This window comes from Nymphalis io, chromosome 12 (assembly GCF_905147045.1).
Source record: "Nymphalis io chromosome 12, ilAglIoxx1.1, whole genome shotgun sequence".
NCBI lineage: Eukaryota > Metazoa > Arthropoda > Insecta > Lepidoptera > Nymphalidae > Nymphalis > Nymphalis io.
This window is the reverse complement of record NC_065899.1, coordinates 466,270-483,523: the sequence shown is the minus strand read 5'-3', so window position 1 is coordinate 483,523 and position 17,254 is coordinate 466,270. Positions and strand designations below refer to the sequence as shown.

The 17,254-nt window shown below is 34.7% G+C and overlaps 1 protein-coding gene across 3 annotated transcripts; it reads left to right on the top strand.

Annotated features, from left to right (window-relative positions):
- Positions 1–1,768: 1,768 nt before the first annotated feature.
- LOC126772459 (putative bifunctional UDP-N-acetylglucosamine transferase and deubiquitinase ALG13) lies at positions 1,769–13,997 on the top strand. 3 transcript variants are annotated; one of them, XM_050492831.1, is made up of 15 exons: positions 1,769–1,967; positions 2,208–2,458; positions 2,537–2,634; positions 3,817–3,971; positions 4,325–4,786; positions 4,855–5,148; positions 5,329–5,501; positions 6,528–6,623; positions 7,528–7,609; positions 7,673–7,816; positions 8,263–8,378; positions 8,587–8,693; positions 9,062–9,163; positions 9,690–9,817; positions 10,240–13,997. In XM_050492831.1, the coding sequence occupies exons 2-15, from the start codon at positions 2,228–2,230 to the stop codon at positions 10,380–10,382; spliced, it is 2,331 nt and encodes a 776-aa protein (XP_050348788.1). In that variant the 5' UTR covers positions 1,769–1,967; positions 2,208–2,227; the 3' UTR covers positions 10,383–13,997. The 3 variants fall into 3 exon arrangements, with proteins under 3 accessions (XP_050348788.1, XP_050348787.1, XP_050348789.1); XM_050492830.1 differs by having other exon boundaries at positions 1,770–1,967; positions 7,525–7,609; XM_050492832.1 differs by lacking the exon at positions 2,208–2,458 and having other exon boundaries at positions 1,771–1,967; positions 7,525–7,609.
- The last annotated feature ends 3,257 nt before the right edge of the window (positions 13,998–17,254 follow it).

Here is a 17,254-nt window from a genome sequence, read left to right as displayed (position 1 = left end):
TCCACTGCTGAATATAGGCCTCTTCCAAGGTGCGCCAAAGCTCTCGGTCCTCCGCCTTCCACACACTTCCCATACATGGCTACAATTTGTCCATGAAAAAGGTATCTCATCAAGTGCCACAGTCTGCTTTCTTGCTGAAAAAAAGGGGTTGACTTTGTACAAATGTGCACAAGACCAACTAGGTAGAAAATCTAAGCAATGAAATAGTAACATTAAAGCTTAAGGCTATATATATACATAAAAAATTAAAAATAGCTATTATACAAATCGTCATCGAGTAGAATAGTGTCAAGAATACTAGCAGCTATTCACCATTGAATCGCAATTCCGATCATATGGGCGAAAAATGTCACCAGTAGAGGCAATAAGAGGTGTTATATATTTAATAAAAGTTTTTTCACTATTACTTTTTATAACTAAATAGTAAGTAATTTACATTATTAAATTAATTTTCTTATAAAATAAACTATGAGAGAAAATATTCGAGTTCGATAAATGTTTATAATAAGTCAATAAATTGTAAGAACTTAATATTATAAAGCAATAGGCTTTATTGTTTTCTTTTGGATTCGTTTATGTGAATTAACTACTAATCCGATTGCAACTGCTTACAGAAAATTCACATCAATGATGCATAATATTACGACTTAAGCCGGCCATACTTAGCTACATCATACCATAATATTCATAAGTAAAATATATTAAAAGCTTATTAAAACTTTATCTATCCATTAATTTAAATATAATATTTTTTGCTTTATACTTAATATTTCACGATTAGTCTATGCATTTAATCTATAAACAATGGTGGGGGAAACCCCCTGTTGGTCGAAACAAAATTAAAATAAATGTATTATGATATATAATCATTCTAGTAAATTAATAATTTAAAATATATAATATACTTTATATATTAATATTATATATTAATATATATTATAGTAGAAAATTAATTATTCTATTAAAAAAATCGTATTAGCAATTGAACAGTGTCATAAATTTTTTTGTTATTTTGAGAGAGAACCTACAGACGTTCAGACACAGGCTTTAGATGAGAATTTTATTTCTAGTTTTATGTCGATGTCTAGTTCTTTAATTTTAATCGAAGCTTTGATTTTCTTCGTCGGCACCTTAGGTACACATCTCACACTACCTTGGTGTAATAGGCTTAACATTAATAAAATACATACAAACTGGATATATTTTGATTACAAACCTCCGAAAAACACCAGCTGTCATTGATTTTCGGACATTGTCAGTAGTGCTTTGTGCAAGCTCGTCTGGGTACCACCCACTCATCAGATATTCTACCACAAAACAGCAGTACTTGGTATTATTGTGTTCCGTTTTAAAGGGTGAGAGAGCCAGTGTAATTACAGGCACAAGGGACATAACATCTTAGTTTCCAAGGTCGGTGGCGATGGTTAACATTTCTTACAATGCCAATGTCTATGGGTATTGGTGCTCATTTACCATCTGGTGGCTTACCATATGCTAGTCTGCCCTCCTATTCTATAAAAAAATATATAACTAACTCACACTTTCTATTTTTTTTTATAGTTTATCTATATAAGTCATCCTAAAAAAAAGCAATTATTGGCGAAGATCGGTCGCCCAGGTATTTTTATTTTGAAAGAAATATTACAAAATTTAATTTGTATATAATAATAATAATAGATAAATAAATAAATGATTTCAGTACAACATCTTTGTCTTAGCCTTTATCCCGAATTCATCCATAAAGTATATTAATGTTATGCGTGACATTATCTGTGGGAACGTAGGTAACAATTTTGCAAATTGGCATTTTGAACGTATTTTGATGTAATTTTGATTTCCCTTCCCGCCGGCTCTTGACGGTTGCCTTTGGCACGTGCATTTCTTTTTCCTTAGTATTCCTGAAATATCATAAGTTATTTCTGTTTAAAGTTTAACACTGATGCTGACTGTTGATATTAATATATTCGGTAAGTGTTTGTATATCTATTTCACGTATTATATTTGCTATTTTATGTGCACGTGTTGTATATCGTAGACAGCAAAACAACCATTTGCATTTACTAGACAGTGTAGTTACGATATGGTTTTGCGAATCAATTGAGAACATCGCGAAATAATTTTTTACCATGTATCGCGAAATAATTGTAAGGAATTACGTGTAATCACTCGGTTTGATAGTAGCGTCATTTGTTTTTGTTTACCTACAGATTGTTAGCAGTGTTAAACAATGTCACCTTCTCCGATCCGATGCCGTGGGCCGTGGAAAATACATAAACGTTTATCCGAGCCAGATCGCTGGCTGGATGAGATGGGTTTTTTTCGAAAACATACGGCTCGAGATTCGACATGTCTCTTTAGAGCTGTATCTGAAAACATTTATAACACGCAGCGCTATTTTCACAAAGTTCGCCTCGACTGCGTTCAGTTCATGGCTTCAAAGCGACATCTTTTCGAAGGGGTAGGGCTTATTATTTAATATTGTTGATTAGGATTTCATAGAGAACTCGGTGTTAACATGTTTTATTTTGTTTTATAGTCGTTAAGTTGTCCATTCGAAAACTATCTTAAAGAGATGTCTAATCCGTCAGAATTCGGTGGGCTGATTGAAATATCGGCTATGAGCCACTGTTATAGGTAAGGAGTATAATTACATTTTTACTACCTATACTTATTATTCCAACCTTACGCGTCATTTAAGTTTTTAATATACACAATACAGCTTGTTACTGAACTAATATTTAACACAATTTTTTATATTATTCTAATGATTTAATTAAAAAACGTATTTCGAAGCAATCGGAAGGCAAATTGATATATCATATGATTTGTTAAAATTTCATGTTTATCTTAATGTCAATGGTCATTTATAAAGAACAGTATAAATTTGTTTTAAGAATGGGCATCAAATTGTAATAAACCATAACAGCCTTAGATGATAATACAATACATTAATATTTATTGTACACATTTGATGAATGTGTGTTCATGTCATTACATGTAAATTATTAAAATTTTTACTGTATAATATTTAAGTAAGTATGAGTTGGGGATATATCTCAGTTCCTAGAAAACATGAATCTAAATCTTAGATTGGGCTCAAAGCCAAGCAAGCACCATTGCGTTTGCATCCACTCATTGGAGCAGCAAAGTGGGTTAAGTTTCAAATTTTCTCCTCACAATATACAAACCTACACAGTTAAATAATGAATTACAGTTTATTAATAATATTATATAAACAAATAAATTTATCTCTTTTGGTACATCACAATTGTTCGAGACGCATTTTGGTACAAGTACCGTAATATACAAATATTTTATTTATTCATAGTGTACGAACTTAAATATTTTCTATCTATTCAACTTTTTTTGTACATATTTGAAATAGTTAGTTTATTTAAACATTTATTGCAATTGTTATTCAAGTGTTCATAATTTGATCTGTGTTGACCTGTCATAAACTCAACAATATTTCGATTTATAAGGTATATAACATAACATAACATAACAAGGCATACTTTTTATCAACTCCTTTGTAAAAATATATAACAATGAATACTTTCTAAATACAATACTTATATGTGATTATACGTGTTATTATAACTCCAACGGTAATATTTCAGTTTCTATTGTTTTCCATATATTCATTAGTCAGTAAAAATATTTTTAAATCACAGCCTGCAATAAATTTGATAACTAAATATTACACATGAATAAACACTAACAATGTATTTACAACAATTTGATTAACTGCTACACTTCCAAATATATATATCATTTGTGTATTAAATATTAGCAAATATTTCAATAATTTTGCAGACGTGACTTTGTGATTTTTGAAGCTAACAAGGGTCCACAAACTAAAATTTGTAACGGTTATGGAGATACAATTTACCTGTTTTACTCTCCCGATACTAAGCACTTTGATGCAGTTTATACCAAAGAATTCATAAATGCTTCATCATTTTGTCAGTGTAAGTGATAAACGAAAGTTATTAATATACATTTAACAAGTTTGTGACAAATTAAAACCAACAATTTATTTATTTTTTATTTAAAAAGAATATTAAGAGTTCCATTGTAATAACATCCAAAAGTAATGTTTCATATTTAGTCTTGAAAATAAATGGTTACTGAAAGTTTAGCAATATAAATTACATTATTAAAATTTTTTATCATTTCACAATTATACCTATTTAAAACTTTCACTTATTTATTGCAACCTTGCCAGTCTACCCTTCGGTGGACAATGGTAAGCCTTAGATCATAATTATTTACTTCAAGTCAAACTTATACCAAGTGTTTCAACCTTTCAATGTTTTTATAGCATTGGTATATGAAATACTTTATGACGGTGTTTACCAACTGAAGGATTTGCCTTATGCTGTCGATAAAATGTTACACGATAAGATACCAATAAACCACATTGAGTACTTTATGTCTGAAAATGTGGAACGTCGTAAGAAACAGAAAGAAAGAGCTAAGATTTTCATCGAAGCTCCCAGTGAAGATGACAAAGACAAAAATAATAATGCTGTTGCATTGAAATGCAAGCATCACACTGAAGACATGGAAAGAGCCAGTCTTTTGAAGGAATCGTTGAGTATATTTGTCTTTAACCGCAGTCTCATACAACTCGAGAATGTCTGCATGAACTGTCTGAATGTCAACAGTGCTAAGGATTTACTTGAAAATAGCATAACACCATTTCCATACAAGGTTGCAAAGGCCCTGGATCCCGATATTTACCGTAATATCGAATTCGACGTCTGGAGTGAGCTTCGAAGAGGTACTAGAGTTACTAGATCTGTTAGTGCCTTTAGGATTTAGTATTATACATGCAATATGTGTTTGCAGAGCTGCGTTACGGTGCCAGGTACTGCGATGGAACGACACTGCAAGTCGGTGTTAAATGTCTTTGTAAACTGCAGCCTGATCAGACCATAGCTTATCACTGTCACATCCAGGAGATGCGACCCGACGGTGGCCCATGTCTGGTTTTTATTGAGGAATTGGGGGAGAAACGACTAGTAAATTATGATCAGTTGGAACCGTTGCCGGTCGATGAGATCAAACCCTGGGCACCTCCGTATCGATACTCTCGTGCCAATTCACAAATGGTTAATATAAGCCAAATGTTGCAGCAAATAGGTGTGATTTTTGTTTTCTAATATTGAATAAAATTGTACATAATCTTTGCACTTATAACATACATAATATATGTATCTTTTGCATATTAAAATTATTTTTATTAAGTGTAAAAAAAAACTACAGTAGCATTCATAGTGTATATTAGCGATTTTGCTGCAAAATGTTATAATTTTGACACAGGCAACATATCTCGCAAGCAAGGGTTAACCAAGACACGAAACAAAACCAAAGTAGACGATCAGAAGACCGAGAGTGTACCCCAGTCCCCACAGCTGGAGGACAAATGCCAACTGTACCCGCAACAGACGTACACTTATCCACAGCTGGACTACTTAAACTTTCAACCGATGCCTGTTAGTTAAATGTAGCGAGTAGGCTAGGTCTAGTAGTCACATGTTTATAAGCATACCACTTATATAAATAAATTGCTATTAAACATATAATTAAAATCTTCTTTTTTTCAATTCGTTAAATATATACCTGACTTTGTTTCCTCTATAAAAAGTATATAACGGTTTGGTTATATATAATATATAACTGAAAGTGGTGTGCATATTTGCATTAAAAGTATCTTAAATCCATATCGTAGCTATGGTAGCGATGTAGTTTGATTGTTTTGTTGTAGTTATCTTATTTATTATGTAAATATAATTAATTTACATATACATGGCTAAAAATAAATGAAACATTTGTTACTGGCTTTTTTGATTTTTATTTGTATTGTAATTTATCGCTTGAAATGAGAGTTCATTCCTGTAGTTGTGTATTTGAAAAATAAAAGATATCAAAATATTTTTTGTAGCTTAATTTTTTTTGTTTTTTAATTGTTGAGATTTTATTTTTCTTATGCACATTTTGTATTGGAACGGCTATAGTATTCGTTGTTAGTATTAGTGGAAGTTGTTTTTGATAATTTAAACTTTTAAATTATCAAATCGAAGTACATGTAGATGTATTGAGTAATAATCGACATTGCTGCACATTATTGTTAACTTCCCATTTAAAATTATTATAATCAAATAAGTCCATGTTTTGATAATTTTTTTTTTTTTAAGTTATAACAAGGTAAGAATATGGACGAAGGGAACAAAATCAATTCAGATTAAAAGTCCTCATTGTCTATAAGACTTGGTAATGTAATCAAACATGGGGTCCAGCACATGGTATCTTGTATTTTTTTTTTATATCTTCTGCCATTCTGATATATATACATATATAAGAGATAGATGTCGTCTGACCTATGTGGCTTAAATGGGAAGTCAGCAGAGTATGTGAAGCATATCGCACTCGGAGATCATGAGTTCATGAATCCTAAATGTTGTTATGTGTTATTTTCGGACGGTGCCATACTGATGTGGTCACGTGTATTTTGTGTGCAGGTTGAAGTGAAAGCCTTGCCCCTGATGGTGGACTGTCGGCCGGCGGGCGCTCCGCCCCACGAGCTCGCGCACGCGACGGACGCGCTGCACACACAGGTACTTACACCATTTGTTCATTCTGCTACATGTTTATTTAATATAATAAGTATAAACTCGATTATTTAATATGTTTTAATTAAAAAGTAACCAATAAATAGTATTTATTTGAGATGAATCAATTTAAATATTTTTAACGAAAATTTTTAAGAAATTAATATGTTTATTACCGGTGCAAAGTCGGGACGGTTATATAATATATAAACTAAAAAAAAAATATAAATTAAAACATAAATATCATGTAAGTGTTTTGTAAGTACAAGTTTAATAAAATATAAAATAAACCTTATGATATGAATATAAAGTTTGTATTTCAATAAAACGTTAATCTTATACGTAAGTTTAACGGTGAATCCCCGAACTGTTTGTAAATTGTTTTTTTTTTGTTAAGTGCTGCCAGTGTAAAAATCCGGCTGCTGGTTCAAACAGTAAAATGTCAATTGATATATATGTATATTAGAGAAGCGTACTTTAAATAATGACCTAGTTTAAAATAAATAAATAAAAAAAAACAAATCTCAATGTTTAGTAAATGATAAAATGTTAATTAAGTAATTACTTTTTGATAAATAAATGATAAAATGTAAACATTACGAAATCCGTCTGGTATAGTTATTTTTAGTCGTAAGTGTCGTCTGAATTAGTATTTACATTAGTAGCCTGTAAGCTGTAAAGCCGACGAGACAATTTCAACTAAAAATTGTGTTAAAAAAAGTGAGATTGTTTATATAAATTATATAATTGTATTTAAATATTTGTTATAACGCGTGCCAATAGAGTTTTTATTACATTTATGTTTACAATTTTTAACATTTATTACGTGTGCGTCTGTCTGAGGAACCTGAGCCCCTAAACGATCAATCGAATTCGATTCGTTTTCAACGGTAACTGTGTGTCGCAGCAGGCCGCCGGCGGAGACATGGCGCCGCCCGCCTCCACGCCCGCCGCCAATGCGGCGCCGTTCGCGCCCAACTACGTGAACAATGGTAAGTGGCGCCGCTCGAAGTGACGATTTAGTGTGTGTGGTGCGCTGACGGTGCTGTCCGCAGGGCTGGCGGGCTACTGCGCGCCGTACTGCGGCGTGAAGTCGCTGGTGTGGTGCGGGCCGCACGCGCCGCCGCCGCCGCCGCCGCCCGTCAACCCGCACGTGCACAAGAGCGTGCAGCCCAGCGGCGCCGACCTGCCCATGAACGGTTCGTACGCGTCAAGGTTTTCCGTCATTCATTCATTCATTTCATTGTCTCGTCCTGTTCATCTTCGCTCATAGACACTGTACACTTCAGGAACTATAGAGTTATAAAACAATACTTACATGTGGTCCCTTGTACCTTCATTATAAAAGATTACTAACCCTTTATATCAAGTACCCTCAACACAACACAATTTTACAAGTTTATACAAAGTATTAGAGTACAAAGTATTGTATAAACTTGTAAAATTGTGTTTGGCGGATCGGCACCAAGCCCTACTGTTGATTTTTCTCACTCATTCATCTCCATCCTGGTCGTAACCTGAGCTGATTCCCGTATATACTTTATCCTATCTAATCTTTGTATTGGTTTTCCTTATTCATTTCTTTGAACCATGATCAAAAAATATATATATAAATAAATTTATAACATTACGCTTAATATTCCAGACATCGCGACTCTGCGGTTCTACTTTAATCTAGGCGTGGAGTGCATGTGGGCAGCCTACGGGCCTCCGCCCCCCGCGCCTCCGCCCCGCCACTACTCGCCGCGGGATCTCGCCCAGGTCACTAATTCATATTTTACCGAGATTTTAGTATCTTGATAATTGTTCGAACAAATGTGCAAGAAACATTTTTATATTGTGTTATTTTATATTGTACTATTACACAATATAAAACGGACAGATTAACCCCGAGTAATAAAATATATTTTTACTTTAGTTTTGTGTTACAATCGGATCGGATTGCGCTTCATCATAGTTTGTTGTGCAGGACATGCAGCAGGTGTCACTGCAGGAGCGCGAGGGCCACAAGCACAAGGCGGACAAGCCGCAACTCGCGCCGCCCAAGCCGGCACAGCGGCCGCTGCTCGGGCCCCGGTACGGCCCCACCTCCACACTCTACCTCACCCTGTTACAGGGAAATCAAGTGTCTGTGAACAGCACAAAAATACTTTGAAAAACTATCATTTCATCGAAATGATTTTTCTAACAATTATGAAATTTATGTACTATATATTTATAGGATATATATATAGCTAATTCCCTAACCAAACAAAGCCTGGAGCTTGATTGAAATGTGTTATTATGTGTGAAGTCTGGGTCTTTAATCCTGAAAAAACGTAACTTCTTAGGATTAAAACTCAATCCCAAGATATATTCAGTTTCAGTGAAATTTAAATATTTCGTTTTAGAATCATTAGAATGTAATTCTGAGCTTTTTTTCTTCATATATGATTTGTGTACAGATTTAAACGCGGCGGCAACAACCAGGACGGCAACCAGAATAACGGCCACAACCAGAACAAGGGTCATAACAACAACATGCCTAATAAGGGACCTAACAACCGGTGAGTAATGTTTCATATAGACATAACGGCCTCGTTAGTCGAGCGGCAGGCAGCCAGGTTACATGGGATGCTCAGGGGCATTTTTGGAAATTTTGTGATTGTGTAACACTGTGAGTGTTGATCATTACGATATTTTACAACACAAATGTTTAAAAAGAAGCTTATCAATAGAATTGTCCTAAATATGGTCACCTCATTGTATAGACCACGATCAAATATACCTTTGAGATAATTGGAATATTTGTCAATAGGTGTACAGTCTTTGCACAGGTGATCTATGATGATGTCCTTTTGTCGGGGCGCGCAATATTAAGGGAGACTAACTGCTAATTTGACAGAAATAAATCAGAATTAGTACAGACCCAGGAACAATGTCTTTACGTGCTTATCGAGGCACGAGTGTGTACACACTGTCCGGATTGTTACTAAGAAATTTTCGATAGATTTTATATCTAGCCACTAGACCAACGAGGCAGTCTGCAGGACTATATCTGTGATGTACTAACGGTTTGTCCTCGTGTTCCAGCCGCAACTCCCATCCGGAGGCGCGCTACCCGGAGGAGTGCGTGGAGGCGCCGCTCGTGCCGTTCCCCTACATCCCCTACCCGCCGCCGCTCTACCCCGTGCCCTACTACCCCGTCGATTCCGACCCCGGTGAGTTGTATTCTCTTATATATAAATAAGACGAACAATTATTGATTAAAATTGGGTTATTTATTATGAAATAAATATTCCTAAATCATATAAGTAAGGATAGTATAAACTATAGTAGTAAAACTATATAATATTTTGTTACACTTCTGACGCTCGATGTCCACTGTTTTGAGTGAGCGGGAGGCAAGCATGCACCGCATCCGAGCGAGCGACCGAGACAGACGCGCCACGATCTGTTGCTTCAATGTCGCAAAGTTAAATGACGCTATAAAGTTCTTACTTTTGTTTGCTAGTATAACAATTATTGTAATAATAGGTAAAGCAATAAACAAACATATATATTATTTCAGTGATTTGTAATATAATATGGTACAATCATGATTGGTGCGACTCAATTCTTAATTAAAAGTGTTAATTTCCAGCGATGATGGGAATGATGGGCGGCATGGGTTATGTGGGCTACGACGAGGGGGTAGAGTACGCGCCCGTGCAGCACTTCTACCCGCCGCCCTACCCGCACCCCCACCCGCACTCGCACCCGCACCACCACCCCGAGCACAAATAGGCGCGCCACCGCTCACCACCACCACGCCACGGATACCGAAAAATTCATTGCTACACTCGTCAGTAAACACTAAAATTGATTCATTATGTGTCAAGATTCGGCCATTAATCCGTTAAATACAAGAAAATAGCATTGATATAGTCTATTCTTAAAAAATATGTAGAACATTTTATAAATGGTCAAAAGTACTAAAACATGCACGGTGGTATGGGTCAAGTTCAAACATTATATATATCTCAGTGAAAATAACTTTTATTTTAGTTGTTTTTAAAAAAATATATAAAGCAGGTATAAAAAAATGCGATTTAAAAGTTTCATTGAACTTATGTATCTGTACCTAAAGGAAATGATAAGCCTCTAATACATATCCTATGTCTTATTTTATATTTTCTTAACATTGACTTGAATCATTTTAAAAATATCAGAAATAATAAAAATCTAAATTTTCTAAAAATTTTGTCAAATGACTTTCAACACCATTTTTTATTCTTTTAAGTACAGATATTTAGCAGTTTTACATAATGAGTATCAAAGTTACATAATTAGTAAATAACCGTGTTAAACTAGCATCAAATACAAGAGACTTCATTTTTTAATCTCAAATGAAAATTTAAGACTGATTTATATATGTATTAATGGGACCCATATTTTTTATTGTAACTACATGTAACCCTTAATATAAAATTTACAATATTATTCATGGAATAATCCACAACGACTTTTGCTCATCGAAAACGGTATACGATTAATATATGGCACTGTCTAGACGTAAAGGAATCCGTTTTGTATCGGGTGAAATACTGCGTTTAATTCAAAGTGAAAATAGCATTCGGGTCTCACTAAGTCTTTGTCAATATATAAAAATATGTAATAGATTAAAAGAAAAATTATTTATAAATAAATGTACTATTTAAATATTCTTATTATATATCAGTAAGGGAACGGAACGGAACAGATTTAGATGCAGTATTTCACGTACAAAATTATTTGTACAGTGACAATAGATAGACTGTTGTCTTGTGAAATGTTTGTGTCGTAATACGTACTTAATATGTTATGTGTAAGGCTGTATGTACCGACGGGCGTATTCTATGACTATACTGAAACGAACAAGGCCCTTGATGTAACTCTATATACAAGTAGAATCTAATAATCGTCTAAATAAAACGTATATCGTGTAATATGTACATGTAATCCTTATTTCTGAATTTATAAACTTTTTCAAAAGATTATCTCTTGCTGTCCTGGTCACGATCACGTTGAAAGTGACCGTTTGTTTACATTATCGTTAAGTGTTCATCGGTGCTGCAAAATTGAAGAGGTTGACAGGGTTATCGAGATATTTTTGTAGTGGTTCGGAATTATAAAATAGTGATTAGGCGCCATCATTCCCTATAAGGTGAGAGATAGCTGGCGGTATTGTGTATAGGTGCGTCTATGAGTTTATTGTTTGCCTACAGTTTGCCCCCACTTGCAACACTCGTGGTCAACACACACACACATATATATATATTTACATCTATTCTTTACACGTGTTAATTTAACTAAAGCTTTCATATTGTATATTATTTTGTTTCACATAAAATATTATGTTTTTCTCTTTTTGTTTGTTATTAGTTTTAAAATATTTATCGTGAGTTGAACGACGAGTGTTGTGATGTATTTTAAGTTAGTTTAGTTTAACATAAGTCAACGGTCCTCGCTGAGGTGTCCTGGAACTGACAGATCTCGTTACTCACTATCCCTCCTTGAATCTCTTACTGAAATACAACTATAGTGTCGTACATTGATCTCAACGTTGTAACTGTTATTTTTTGGTGCTCGGGTAGTTGTTTAGGATATACTGAATTTTCATAATAGACAGTTTGTCCAAAAGTAAATGGTACTTATTTCATAACCGACATCGTCTGAGCTTAAATTATGCTATCCCTTATTGATCAAGTTAAAACTTTAAGGCGTTTCCGTTATGGAAATTCAGTAAGAACTTAAATCTAAGCGTTTATTTAAACTAACTTACAAAAGACTAGTGTGCTAGGTTTTATATATTGACCTAGTTTTTGCATTTATTTTTAAACTCTACTAACAAATTGCATTTAAAATCTCGATAGATCGGTGTTTCCGGAATTTGTTTCAAATTTTAAGCTTTGGATTAAATTCGTTTGTAAATACAATTGTCAGGTTAATTTTAATGTTTGTTGGAGTAACCGAAACTAATAGAACATTTTTTTTTGTAAGCAGACTGAGTTTTTCTATTAAATTCGCTAAAACGAAGGCACCTATACATCAGGGATAAAAGGACTATTTATATATATAAGATGTCATTTTGTGTACAATGACGCTTTGTAAGTTGCTTTTTTTGTAAAATAGTTTCCATATTTACTACTAAATTGCTCTCGTATTTTAATTATAAATTAGCACTATATTATAATTATCTCATGCAAAATTTTCAGATGATATTTTTGGGAGTGTATTGTAACGTTTTGGCTGTGATTCGGACGTAATTCTGCAGCTTTTGGAACGAAGGTCGGAAGCCATTTTTTGAGCGAAAGATTCGACACATTAATACGACTCTCTGTTTTCATGTGCAAACAAAATTTAAAAACTCACCGAGTTATGTGGTCTAAGTGAAAAATTTTGAAGGTTTTATATCATCGTTGCTAAATTTGTAGTTGGTAATGTTCTGCGGTTATACGTTAGTATGTAGCGAGAAATCAAAATGGAATTGAGTACTATTAAATTAGAAATATATATGTTATAACGTCATTGTCAAATTGATTTCATAAAATCCAATTTTTATTTTTAATGAATAAAAACTTATCTGAGTACATTAGTGTGTCGAGTCTGAAATAAACGATGAAAATTTATATTAATATTTCTAAATTTACAATAGTTTACTATTTACAGTATATTTCCTATTATAATTATCTCTTAGCACGTTTTTCTTTAAACTTATATGTTTAAAACGTGTGTATTGTCGAATACTGAATTGTAATCCGCCCATTGTTTTCGATCCGTACTTTACTTCTTTTTAAAATATATAACACCTAAGTGTACGTATCGATGTAACACTATGTAACTAAACTTTTTATTGTTTGTACAGTGCATTGTTAAAAAATATATTAAAAAAAAAAAACTAAAAAAATAAGTGTAGTTTCAATAGGTATATGTGTGATGTTTCCGTGTAAAGTCATTCGGTGTATCAGTATTAGGTTTAAAATCATTAGAGGATAGATTTTTATTTTAGTCGTTAATTAATATTTACCTTAAATAGTTTAGTGTTATTTTCTTAAGTATACCATCAGTTACTTTAAAATCTCGTCGCCGATGTCTCAGGGTAATGTGATTTATTTTTCCTCGTAATATTAGCTAGTTTTAGTTGTCGTGCCAACTCTACGTAAGTCTAAATTCCGGCAGTGTACACGACGTGCTGCTCACAAATTGTTCGTCATATCAGTGTGTACTATGTATTAATTGTGTTGTGAATATACAAACGGCCACATGTTAACGGTATGGTTGTACAGTACAGAGCTCAGAGTTAGCGTTATGTCCGCCTTTGGATTGTAATTGTATTTTTTTTCCAAATTCCATCGATTAAAGTGAACTGATTTTTTCATATGGTGCCTTATTTATTTTATAATCCTCAACATCCTCAACAAACATTATCCCAGTTATTTTTGTTACTACCTATAATTACTATTATACGATTAACATTCTTGTTTTTTGTAAGCAATTTCTCTAAAATATTTTGCATTATTTAATACAGAAGTAACAATATTAATAAAAAATACATCTAATTCAAAAGTCCAATAATATTGCTTACGGTCAATAACATATATTAAGCATAGTTCATTCATGAAAAAATCCCGCCTTTAAGAAAAAAGACGCATTATAAGATAATTGTTAATGAAGGGTCTGAAGGTAACTAATAATGAGTGTAGAGCATCAAGTTGATTAAGTAGATGAAATTGAAGGATTTCCTTTCTAAAAGTCGCCTAGGCTGCCGGCCATAGAAGGTCTGCCGCTCCGAGCACGTGACCCCTTGACTATAGGGTCTAGACAGTTCTGATAGCCCGATGGGAGGACATAGGGTCCCCCACAGCGGGCCTGGTGACAGTGGAGGTTGTACGTCCCCATTTGAGTCGCTGGGTCAAAAGAAAACGAGGCACGCTCTCTTTTAAGTTGACTCTTGTGCAGATACTTATCGGACACGGCTGCTTCGGTAGGTACCTACACAAGATAGCGCGGTGGAAAGTGTCAGCTTTCTGCCACGAGTGTGGTGCGCCAATCGACACGGCGCAACACACCCTGACCGAGTGTGTCGCGTGGAGGCGCCAGAGGCATTCCCTGGTGGCAGTTGTCGGCGGAAACCTCTCCTTGCCGAGCATCATCGAAGCCTTGCGATGATCTGAAGTGAGGAGTGCTGGTCGGAAATGGTCTCCTTATGTGAAAGTGTGATGTCACAAAAGGAGGCCGCGGAGCGGGAGCGTGAAGAGAACGCCGCTGCAGACCTGCTCCGCCGAAGTAGACCGGGGAGAAGAAAGAGGCGCTATGCGCATCTTCTCCCTCCGCCGCAATAGGCGTTGCCGGGACTAGGGGGTTCTCAGTGCCCTAGTAATCCCCCTAGAGAATGGAGGCTTGCATACGCAGGCCATCCGTCAGAGCATCGCGGTAGCATGCGCAAGCGATCTCGTGGCGCTTCTCGTTAAGATGGAAAGAGTACCGCTGGTTTTTAGTGGGTATTCCGATGTTCGCGGCGCACTCGGCGCCTTGGCTAGCCCCACATACCCCCCCACTGTTCGCGTGGGGGAAACGCGTAATGCATTTTTCCACCGTGAAAAAAAAAGACCTACTTACGATCAGTAATGAGCAAATAGACTTATTGCTAATCTATTATCAGACAAAAAAATAATATTGTTATTTGTATATACATTGCGCATTGTTGTGGAAAACGCATTAAGACAATATATAAGAAAAAATTACATATACTTTAATAACTGAGCTTATATCATTAACGTTTGCCTAGTGGCTAGATGTAAGGCCGCAAACCCGGTGGTCGTGGGTTCAACCCAGTTCCTGCGTCTGAACTCTTATAGTTATTAATATTACTTTTTTGTCATTCAGACAAGCAAAGTCGCATGTTTATATAGTCTAGTCTCTAAGTAGGGGCGTAGCTACCGCCGAATCAGCCGTAAGATACAAAGATACAGGGTCCCAGGGGCCCCGGATTCGAGTAATCAATAATTCGTAAATTGTTCTTTCCAATGCGCAAGCAAATTTGTTAAGATGTTGTGGCACTTCTGCCTGTTGTTAAGCTGGCGGTTCGCGTCGCGACGGAGACAAGCCACTGAGACGGGAGACCGTGACCGTTACTTGACTTTAAACAATGTATAAGCATCACTTGCGAGCGGACAGAACTCACTCACCCTTCAAATCGGAACATGACATATATGTGTACTTGTAAAGTAAGATAGAAGATGCACAATGTTTTTATTATTTAATATTTCTTTAAATAGCAGAAATTTTCAAACACTGCTGACCATACAAGCGTTTATATTCTTAATACAAATTCATCTTTTACATTTATATGCTATTTATTTACTCTACTATTTATATAGATATAAAAAAAAAAACACATTAAGATAAGGAAGTCGATGAAATAAACATAAATAGATAGACAATAGAATAAGGATGTTTCCTTATTTATTTCATTTTTATTTGAACAAAGATTATTATATATACTAATTACTATTATTAGTTTTTTATTTATTTTTATTTATTTTTTATAGTATATGTTGTTGGACGAGCATATGGGCCACCTGATGGTAAGTGGTAACTAACGCCCATAGACATTGGCATTGTAAGAAATGTTAACCATCGCTTACATCGCCAATGCGGCACCAACCTTGGGAACTAAGATGTTATGTCCCTTGTACCTGTAATTACACTAGCTCACTCACCCTTCAAACCGGAACACAACAATATCAAGTACTGCGGTAGAATATCTGATGAGTGGGTGGTGCCTACCCAGACGGGCTTGCCAAAGCCACCAGTAAATAAAAGTAAAGTTTATATTATAAAATACAATAAGGCGACCATTTTCAAGGGTCAGAAGTAGGACAGTATGAAATTAAGATTCCCTGCCGCCTAAATCAGTATGTACTTTCGCAATAATCTCTAGAACTTGTAAATTTTCATTCCGTTTTCTCCAATACATAGGAAAGTTTAGTTTATATACTTATTTATGTAAAATTGCTAATTTTAAAATGTTATTTATAGATTAAGTCGGAAAGTTTTTCGTCTGAGAGATTTAACGGCCTATTTATCATCACAAACATGTTTAACGCTAAACGAATGTGCCTATCGCCCGTGCTATCGCTGCGAAGTCGGTGGGTCGCTAATCATTTATAAATATCAGGCGAGTTATTCGCACGACCCGTAGCTACATATCGCAGAGTGCATCTAAAAATGTCCGTCATGGTCACGCCGTTTGAAGAATGAGGAAACGTGCATAAAATTGATGATTATTCATTCATTATAATGGCTAAGGATAAATCTATAAGGCTATATTTTATTTTCGCAACAATATCATAATGTACTCTGTAATATTGAAAGTATTTTTTTTAATAAACATTTAGTATTTGCAACAGTGTTGACATTACAAAATATGTAAGATATTTTTTATTTTTTGTGTACAATAATTTCGCTTTCATATAACTACGATAAATGACTATCGAAATTATAAAGTTTACACTATTTTATTTAGCTGCCTGTAAATTGTGGTGACTTGTAGTTATAACGATAAACAGCCTACTGTCTCAAGTAATTACCGGGTAGGTACATTACTCGAGACATTTATTTAAATTAAATACTTG

Coding starts and splice junctions, on each gene's coding strand:
- LOC126772459 (XM_050492830.1), top strand. CDS start 2,228: ATGTCACCTTCTCCGATCCGATGCCGTGGGCCGTGGAAAATACATAAA. Junction 6,624..7,524: donor CGGACGCGCTGCACACACAG/GTACTTACACCA, acceptor TGTGTGTCGCAG/CAGGCCGCCGGCGGAGACAT. Junction 8,379..8,586: donor CGCCGCGGGATCTCGCCCAG/GTCACTAATTCA, acceptor TTTGTTGTGCAG/GACATGCAGCAGGTGTCACT.